Source organism: Panthera uncia (genome assembly GCF_023721935.1).
Source record: "Panthera uncia isolate 11264 chromosome A3 unlocalized genomic scaffold, Puncia_PCG_1.0 HiC_scaffold_11, whole genome shotgun sequence".
Taxonomy (NCBI): domain Eukaryota; kingdom Metazoa; phylum Chordata; class Mammalia; order Carnivora; family Felidae; genus Panthera; species Panthera uncia.
The window spans coordinates 83,743,870-83,754,083 of NW_026057578.1; the positions used below are offsets into that span (position 1 = coordinate 83,743,870).

Here is a 10,214-nt window from a genome sequence, read left to right on the forward strand (position 1 = left end):
CCCTGGCACATCTTAGTGTTCTACCATCAGCACTCTAATAGCAGCGGGGTGTAGGGCCTGTTCACGTGGCTCCTGAGAGCAGCCTGCTGAGTTTTAAGGAATTTTGCAAGCCGTTTGACATCACACTGGTAGCTTGAAATAGGCTACAGTGAGTTACACCTTTGAAACCTACAAATCAGGATTGCTGGTTGCAAAGCATTCACCAGCACGTCACTGTCTTATGTATTTTAGACATAAAGAAAATGTTGCTGGATTTTTATCTAACCAGAACTATCTTGTTCAGCTGAGATTTTACTGTATGTCTATCATAGACAGTGTCCTTTAGAAAAGAGAAGCAGTACCATAGAGTAAGTGAGGTTAGAGTGTATACCGTGGATATAAAGGATGCACTATGTCCCTCTGAGGGCTCTAAGTGTCACTATCCAAAGCCAGTTACCCATGTGCGCGCGCGCACACACACGCGCGCGCGCACACACACGCACACATGCACGCCACTTTATATGGAAGCTCTTTCATAAACGAATGATCTGAGTTGCGTGGCCAACTCAAATTGTCAATCACTGTATACTCACTGAAGGTCAAAATTCCACTTTTCTGGGGCAGTGATTTCCCAGAATCTGCCCTCTGGACATCAGTGGACAATGGATATACAGAGCAGAGGTCCAAATCGGACAAAATGTCCTTCTAGCTTCCCTTACCTCTATTTTCTAGTGCAATTTGAGTTTATCACCCCAAGAGGTTTGTGAAAGGGAGGCTGCTGGTTTCCCATGGTAAAAAAAAAAAAATGCAAGACTTCTTAAGGAAGCATTCAATGGGGTGAGTGGGGGACAATGTACTGGAAACCATATTCCTAGAAGTGTGAACCTTCAGTGTCGGCTTCCTGGAGGAGTCAAAACAATTTGAGACCTATACTGCTCTCGTTCTTCCTGCACAAAGCCCATGATATCACATGGATGGTGGTGCTGGGAGGAGCTAAGATCAGAGCCTCAGTGTCCCTCCATGTAGCCAACTGCTGGCGAGCCCATTGGACCACCTGTATCAGGAACACTTCCCCATTACCTTAGCCCTGGCCAGTTCCAAACTGGGAGACTGCAGCATGGGAGAGTTGGGAAGCCTACCAGGGGGCAAACCTGATTTCAGAATTGAGGCTTAGCTCTTGAGTCATTAGCTTGTGTGTCTCTTTATGAATCCATTTATTTAGGTGTATCTGTTTGGACCCTGGTTTTCTTTTTTCTTATACTTAAGTATTCTTCATGAAAAAACCTTTCATAAAGAATACTTATTAGAGTAAAGTCAAGTTAAATCTTGGGAGGAAATCTAGAAATTAGAGCACTAACCCCACTCACCCTGACAGCAAATGCTTTCGGGTGTTCCCTCCCAACCCCACAGCAAGGGCAATAAAGGCCAATGAAGACAGGAGAAACAAGAATGACAGAAGGATATGAGACGCTGGGACAAGAAAAGAAAGAAGGAAGGAGAGGGGTGGAAAGAAGCAAAAGCAGGGGTGCAGAGGCAAGGGAGAAATAGTAAGAATTAAAGAAAAATATTAAGAAGAGTCCAACAAACGGATCCCTTCTGATTTTCCTCCTCTTGGTCTTGGGTAATTTTATTTTGTCCAAAAGATTTAAATCTCCAGTTAAAACTGCTTATAATTTTACAAACACATCCTAGGTTAGCATCTATATCCTTTTCTCTCTTCTCCTGCGAGCACCGTCCCACCTCCTCTACCCTCTGCAGCAGTAAAGGCCAACACACATGGCCTTGCTGTCCTGTTATCTCAGGAACATCCTGAAGTTCCCTCTTTGTTTTTTCTTTCTTTTTTTTTTCTTGACCAGGCGCTGCCCTCTAGAGCGCAGTGGTGTTCCAGGGACTCATTCTTTGGTAATGTAGCTTAAGGCCACTGCCTCTTGAAGCCCTTTGATTTCTGTATCAGATAACCCCTCTCCTTAAACAGGCAGCACCCTTTACCTGGTCCTGTTGCCCTGAGCAATGGCACAAACTCAACTGATAAAAGCTAATCTACATTTCCGGGCGCCTGGGTGGTTCAGTCAGTTAAGCCTCCGACTCTTGGTTTCAGCTTAGGTCATAATCTCACAGTTTTGTGAGTTCGAGCCCCACATCGGGCTGTGTGCTGATCATGCAGAGCCTACTTGGGATTCTCTTTCTCTCTCTCTCTCCCTCTATCTCTCTCTGCCCCTCCCTTACTCACACTGTCTCTATCACTCTCAAAATAAATAAATAAACTTTAAAAAAGTTAAAAAAAAAAAAGCTACACCTACATTTCCAATAGTATTTAGGAAATGTCATACTTCATAGGATGGTCAAATTCCTGGTGCAAATTATCTTGACATAAATCCTACTCAGAGAAGAGTTGACTGAGAATATACCATCAGTTTTTAATATATACACATTTGATTGAGTCATGCATATGTGTGAGTATAATCTACCTCTATAGAACCAGGAGAATTTTGTAAGTTTATCTCTGTACACATATACATACACGAGTATCTATCACTGACACTCTATTTCTGCTTAGGGCCTGTTGTTTTCAAATTGACATAGAGGACAATTAGTGTGGCTTGCCACTTGCTATTGGAAATGGCATTGACAAGAAATGGCAAGTCCAAAGAAAAACATATTGGAAGGGATGATATTGTATTAGCAAAACATGCATTTCCTACAACAAACTGACCTGCCCATTTCCCTAAGGCAGCAAGCCTCTATCATCTGTACACTCTTATTAAATAATCTCATTAAATAGGAACACAAAATATACACATTTACAGTTATTAAATTAGCACAGGACTCCTCTTCTATCTACAGCCACATTCAGAGACTGCCATGCCTTCATATTTGAACTTGTAGGTGACCACGCCTTTGTCTAAGTAGAGGATGGAGATGGGCTCTAGCTTGGTGGGCACACAGCAGGCTTTGGAAGCCTTTTGGGAATTCTTGAGGTGGACCAGGGCCTGGATAATCGCATGCTTTGTGGGTGTGAGATGCTCTGCAAGGGGGTAGTTGCAAACCCCACGGCATTCGTAGGCTTCATATCCAGGTGGGGCGATGATCCAAGAGTCCCAGCCAATCTCCTTGAAATCGATGTAGAGCGGGGTCCTCTTGCAGTAGTTTCCTTTAGCATTCCTTCTGATGCGGGCAGTGGAGTCATAGATGATGTTTGACCTCATTTGCAGCAAAGCTTCTTCTCCGGGTCCGCTGGAATAACTGTCCATGCCCAAGTTGTCAAACTCCAGAAGTTGCTCATGGGCGATCATTTCATTCAGTTCTTCTGTCCGCTCCTTCTCGCTGCTTTGGTCATCAGAAAACACGACAAGCAAAGGGACATGCTTATTCCTGGCACTGGTGTCTATTTCCAGTTGTCCCCTGCCAGCATCATCAACTCCGTCGTGTCTACTCTCAATGTGGACCTCCAGCTGGTGGGTGGATGAACCTGACTTTTGCCAACGTCTAATGGCCTCAGTGACATCGAAAGTCTCCCACTCACTGTTGGTTCCATAGATCTCCCCTGACACCAAGACCAGCATGCTTCTTTCACCCTCACTGTCCCCTCTGCTCTCTAGTACCTCAAAAATGGTAATTTTTCGGTCTACTCCATCATAGATCATGCGATCTCTTTGCACCAGCGTGTACAACCTCAGTTCAGCCATGATAACCTCTTCATGGTGAGGAATGGACACATTGAAGAGGAGAGGGTATTTTCGGAGCCCATTAAAACTGGCTGGCTGGGAAAACAGATCTGAAAAAAAAAGACAAAAATCAGAATTGCTGTATGTCACTGAGAAAAACAGATGCTTATTTATGTGATAAAAGGGCCTGTCTGCACGAGAAGCTTGACACTGAGAAATCAATGAGAACAAACACAATGTTAACATTCTCTGACAGAAAACACTGAAAGGTCAGTGGTAGAATACTAAGCTGACTTTCGCGGCCAAGGCTAAGATGGAAAATGGCTGCCTGATGAATGGGACACCGCTCTCCCGGCCTTGCTTGCGTAGCTTATCAGCCACAGAATGACAGAGCTGGGAGGAAGCCTGGAGACTGTGCAGGCAAGCCCCCAGTTATTCCAACCAGTGAGGAGCCGTCAAATTGGACATGGGGTAGTTGTTCTTTCTTGGAAGTTTTTCAGAGATGAGGACTTCATGGCTTTTCACATGTGCATTTGTAATGGGTGGAGATTGCCCACATGGTTGGCTGAGCATTAAAAGACCTCCAGCTATATTGGGGGTTGGCAAACTATAGCCCATGGGCCATATTGGGCTCTACCTCTGGAAATAAAGCTTCATGGGTACATAGCCTGACCCGTTTATTTCTGTGTGGTCAGTGGCTACTATTGTACTACAATGGCAGAATTGTGACAACAACATGGCCCCCAAAACCTAAAATATTTACTATCTGTCTGGCCCTTTACAGAAATATTTTGTTGACTTCTGCTCTAGACGCCAAAATCTGACAAGGTAACCAGACAGCCAAATACCAAGGGGGTCACAGTGGATGAATTTTGGGTGTGTGGTTGTCAACAAGGAGGAATTGGAGGAAAGGAAACTTGGGATAGAAGTCTTCTATCCCAAGGGTAGTCTTCTACCCTTAGCAAACATCACGGAGTTTGGTACATAAGAATCACTCGGAATGTTTATGAAACAAATTTTTAAAAGTCCTTTAGTCTCAGAAGCATGCCTCCAAATGTTAGCATGTTGACTTCCTATCTGAGAATTTTACGGGAGCCCAAAGCCTCTGTACACTTGCCCCCAGGAAATACATGATTACAAAATGTCCCTGAAGGCATTTGTCAACCAGCAAAGGGTTCCGTGAAACCAGGGTACTAAGGACCCACCAATGGAGGGGTTCTCTATCACCTCTGGCAGTTTTCCCAACTCTGTAACCAATTCCTGATTTTAGTGTGGTCCTTGTTCCAGATTGTACCCTTTAATATTCTTATTTCACTTTGTAATATTTTTTTTAGTACTTAATATCTCTTTTAGTTCTGTCCTAAGCAACAACATTCATGAAATGAGGGCATTGAGGTGATAGCCATGTGGACTTTTTTCTGATCCACGTTAATGAAAATATATAATAAGGTCTCATAATTTACAGCTTTCTCTGGGTACCACTAAAATCATCTCAAACACCAACAGTGGGAAATACTGGTCAAAGGAATGAATTTGAATTCTCTAACATGACTCTTAAAAGCAGCTATAACCAGGCCTTAACCTCCTGATCGATGTATAGCTGCCATTCATCCCCTACAGTACATGGAACATTGTAATTGGCCAACTGATATTTGTTGAAAGTTTAAATCATAAAAATTCCTATCGAAAGGAGACTGAGGGGTGCCTGGGTGGCTCAGTCAGTTAAACGCCCAACTCTTGATTTCAGCTCAGGTCATGATCTCATGGTTTGTGAGTTCAAGTCCCACATCGGGCTCTGCACTGACAGTGAGGATCCTGCTTGGCATTCTCTCCCTCTCTCTCTGTTCCTCTCCCACTGTGCTTGCTCTCTCTCTCTCTTTCTCGCTTTCTCTCTCTCTCTCTCAAAATATATGAATAAATAAAAACTTAAAAAAAATAAAGTAGGCTGATATCTTCACCATTTGCCAAAACATTCCTTTGCCTTGTTGTGTATTGCACCTTTGGAGATGTTCCTCTGACTCTTGGAAAGTCTTCTCCCCTTTTGGGTGTGTGGCCCTTCCTCGTGGGCCCCTCTTCTCATCCCTATCTAGAAGTTCACTCCCTTCTGGGTCCCTTGAATATTTACTCTCTGTCTCTCCTTTGAGCTTTGCCATTTATATCCTTCCATTTCAGGTTTCTTTTTATGAATGGGTCTTCCCAACTAGATCATGACCAAGCTGGCAGGTACTGTGCCTTAAACTCCTTCTGTGCCTCCATGCTACCATGATGCCTTAAACAGAGGCAACACTTTCAAAATATTGATTAGTTGATGATTGTGAACATCAGATCAAACTGATTTATGGGCATGGCATATGTTCTTAATACATCAAGTAACTTGGGAGTTGTCCCTCTTATAAGAATAGAGAGACTTGACTCTCCTTGGACAGGGAACATGAGAAGATCAAAAATAGGAAGGTAGACAGGTTGCTCCATCCATGACAAAAGTGCAGGATAAAAGCTTATGGTGGTGGGTGGAAGAAATTCCAAAGGAGCACAAGGAAACTTTGGGTGGTGATGAATATGTTCATGATCTTGATTGGGTCATGGTTTCAGCGGATGTTTATATATGTCAAAACCTGTCAAATTATATACTTCAAATATGTGCAGTTTATTGTATATCTATTATACTTCAATAAAGCCATTAAAAAAATAAGTTCGCAGAGCATGTACAAATATACTAAGTAGTGGATGGAGGTGTTGCATTCTAGGCAAGGGAACTGACGTTAGTTGAGCATATTGTAACGTGCCAGGTGTTTTGAAAGCATTGTTTTATTTAGTACTTACAATGACTCTTTATTGCTATTGTGCTCATTTTACACCAGAACAAATCAAGCCTCAATGCAGAGGACTGACTTCCCCAAAACGATGAAGTGAGGTCAGCAGCGGTAGGAATTAAAGTCATGGTTTTTTTCTACCTTAGAGGTGCGCTTGTTTTCCCCTGATTAGTTAGATTTGGAGGAGGTTTTTTTGTTTTGTTTTGTGGGGATGGAGGGGTTGGTCTTTGTCTCCTAGGCAGCTGCACTGTGCAGACCCAAAGAGTCAAAGGAGGGACAGTTAACAGCCACTAGGGCTAGCCCAGTGCACACTCCACCCGCAGACTGGCAGAGGACGCCACAGCCGGGGCGTCCACGGAGAGATCCGCTCCGGCTTTCGCTGGTGTCCAGTGATCAGATGCTCTGTAAACTCCACTTCCTGACCTGCCTCACGCAAATCCTCCACGGAAGAAGCGAGAACTGAAGCACTCCTGTTTTCCCAGGGGATGTGAACACTTTCCCACCTGCACTCTCAGCCAGGCACCCAGGGCTCAGTTGTCGGAAACACTAGGAAGGTTTCCCATGGAAGGAAGCTATTTATTTTCAATCCAGACTCACCCCCAAAAGGAATCTGTAACTTCAGTTTGCCATTTCCATTATGTTACTAAATGTTACTAAGTAACATTTCCAATGTGTTACTAAATATCTGAAATTTGGGCAGTTACCTAAATTTTAAAGGCAAACGATATCTTTAGCACTGAGGAACACCAACTCCCCGTTTCCTCCAGTGCCTAGAATTTAAGGAATTCATTCGTAATATCTGACGTTTATTCAGCAATTCATAGTAAATGCAGTGCTTTCTTACTCAGAACCTCTTTGAAATAGCTCAATTATGTTACATAGGTATATTATCCCCAATTTACAGATGAGTAAATTGAGGCCCCGAGAAATTAAACTAATTATCTCTAGCTACTAAGTCAAGCGTATCTCAAAATTCCAAATCCTAAGCTATTGCTTTGCTATTGCCTTTCTGCTTTTAAGAACGTCTGGTCAATATCAATCAAAACCCTCTTTTCTACCTGGTCAATGATTATGGTTAATATTAAAGAATTCATTTCTTTGGATCTACAGCTTTTACCATATATATGCCTACTAGTACCATATTAACTAAAAGATTAACTTGCTAGGTCATTAGATTTAGTCACTGAATAAAGCTGGGGGAGATACCATAGGTTTCCTACTGATATTTAAAACTTGCACATTACTATTCATAAAGACATTGAAATAAGCTGGATCATTAACTGGGTCATACATTATTCCTGGGCATTATAAACAGTGATTCAAGGATAAACATGTCACACAAACACACCAAAACTTTAGGAAGAACCTCTAAAACATACATTTTCAGCCTGTCTGAATATTTCTTTAATAAGGTCAGAAAATAGAAACTCATTCAAAGTTCGAAAGAAGCACAAATCACAACTTTTGGGTGTTGTCTGTTTTCATCATTTACATTCCAAGCAGAAGTTCATGCATTTTTGAGTCAATCAAAAGACAAACGGAAATTGAGATGTATCTGGAAAATGACACTCACAAGTATAGTGGTCGACCAACATAATTTTTTTATCACTTACTGTTCAAACTTAAAAAAATTTTAACAACCCAGTCATGAAGTCAAAATGGCTTTGGATTAAAAGATATTCTTTAGTACCTTTTAATAACATTTGGGAAATGACCATGAAAATGGTATAGACCCAAAATGTGAATTGTTTTTGAGTATCTATGTACATACACCCTTATACAGAGGCATTCACCCTTATCTATATTATTCCCACGCATTGTAAATTTACTTATCCGCCTCTTGAAAAGAAAATCCAAGCAGAATCTATCAATAATATGTAAACTTACCTTCATTTTTGAAGCTCCTAATGATGTTGGCAGATGGCATGGAGGTCCGATCTGTTGCAAACTTGTTGTAGAGCTCCAGCATGTACTCTGGTGGGTCAACCTTGGCTGAATCCTGCGAAGGGATGTCGGAGAGGTTCAGTGTCTTGAGGAATTCATTCTTCATGCTCTGCAGCAATGTGTTAAAGTCGACACCATCTTGCTCTGAGAAGACATCATCGAAGAGGGGCATATCTTCTTCCAGAGGCGACTGCTCCAGACTCATGATGGGGCTGCCAGAAACTGAGTGAACCACCAGGCAGACGAGAGCACACAGTTGCAGGGCCAGAGAACCCATGACTCTGCTCAAGCCCCCAGGCCAACCCGGGAAGGTTTAGCTCTCCTGGGCTCTAAGTGGCAGTTTTATCTTGTAGCGCGTTAATGTCTCGTGTCACTGGAGACAAGTTTGGAAACTCTTCCCCTCTCTCTCCCTCCCCCTACCACTCTTCCTCTCCCCTCAAAAGTCAGGTTGCAGTAATTGGATAACAAAATCCCCTATAGGGGCCTAGCCTTTCTTATCTCCCTAGTGTAAACTTGTGCACCAGATTTTGTTTCTATCTTGCGATCCTTTTTTCTTTTAATGAGCATTTTGTAAACATTTCCACATTCTGACACTGGCGAAGAGATAGGACAATTTTCTCTTCACAGAAGCTCTGCTTCTCTTCCTTTCAATCCACTTCCTTTTGGCAGGAATGTCTAAGTTCTGCTTTTATGCGGTTCACTTTCACACATGCCTAGAATAGATACTAAGAATCAACACAATACACATCAGTGGCAACACGTATTAATTCAAGTGATAGGGCTTCCGTCCTCACATCAACATTTCTGAAGTCAGATCAAATATCCAGCATCTCTAAGTTAAGCTAATAGATATAAATGAATTTATATAAATTTTTAGAAGCTTACATTTTTAGAAACAGGGAAGTATAAACTTTGTGGTCAAGGGCCTTTTCATACAGATTTAATCTGGTTAAATGGCTTTTGAAACATAGGGTGAGTGTTTCATTATAATAGCAACTAAAATTTCTTAGGTGCTTTCCTATAAACAGGCATTGTGCTAAGTGCTTTGTGTATATCACCAAATGTGCTCCCTCTAATAACCCTATTATTATTCCCATCACAGGTATGGGTCACTAAAATTCAATAACTTGCTAGAGGTCACAGAGCTACAAGGTGATAGAGTCAGGATTTGAACCTAGGCATTCTGACTCTTATACAAAGAAGAAAACAGACTTTTCAACCGGTGTTCCCTGAGGTTGGGGCAAGGGCTAAGTAAGCCCCAGCTGAGCCTTCTAGAGAGTTCACAGTCAGGAGGCAGGCAGCGATTTGCAGCTGGACATGAAGCCCAGGTCCTTCACCCTGGCAATGAAGTATCAGGATGGCCAAAATCTCTGCCAAATCCATCTTTATGGCTAAACCAAACTGATCAGGTGGTTCCAAATAAAGTTGTGGCAAACAACATTATTAGGCAGATGAAAAATACCAAATGCCTTTGTCTGAGAACCTGGTGAAACTGATTGTGTGCCTGGTTTAGGAAGGACAAATCAAGTTCATATCACTTTCCAGCCCTAGTTAGTGGCAGTATTGGTGTGGTGCGGTCAGGCTGGGTGGAAAATTCCAGGGAGTGCTCTCTCCCCTGAGGTGGTGGGACTGGTGTCTCCTGACTTGTTCAGTGCACTCCCTGTGCAATTACAGGCAGCTGGCGTTGTGTCCAGAAGACTGGATCCAGGTCTTTGATACACTGGAATACTCTCCTCGTTTCTGAGTTAAACTTTCCTATGTTTACCCCAATAGGTTAGCTACAATATCTCCACTCTCCTTTTTCTTGTAAGCT

General features: G+C 42.5%; 1 protein-coding gene across 1 annotated transcript; it reads right to left on the bottom strand.

Annotated features, from left to right (window-relative positions):
* Nucleotides 1-1,723: 1,723 nt before the first annotated feature.
* On the bottom strand, nt 1,724-8,889 carry BMP10 (bone morphogenetic protein 10). The gene is made up of 2 exons (XM_049651580.1): nt 8,345-8,889; nt 1,724-3,754 (listed from the first exon to the last, which is right to left on the bottom strand). The coding sequence occupies exons 1-2, from the start codon at nt 8,676-8,678 to the stop codon at nt 2,814-2,816; spliced, it is 1,275 nt and encodes a 424-aa protein (XP_049507537.1). The 5' UTR covers nt 8,679-8,889; the 3' UTR covers nt 1,724-2,813.
* Between the last annotated feature and the right edge of the window lie 1,325 nt (nt 8,890-10,214).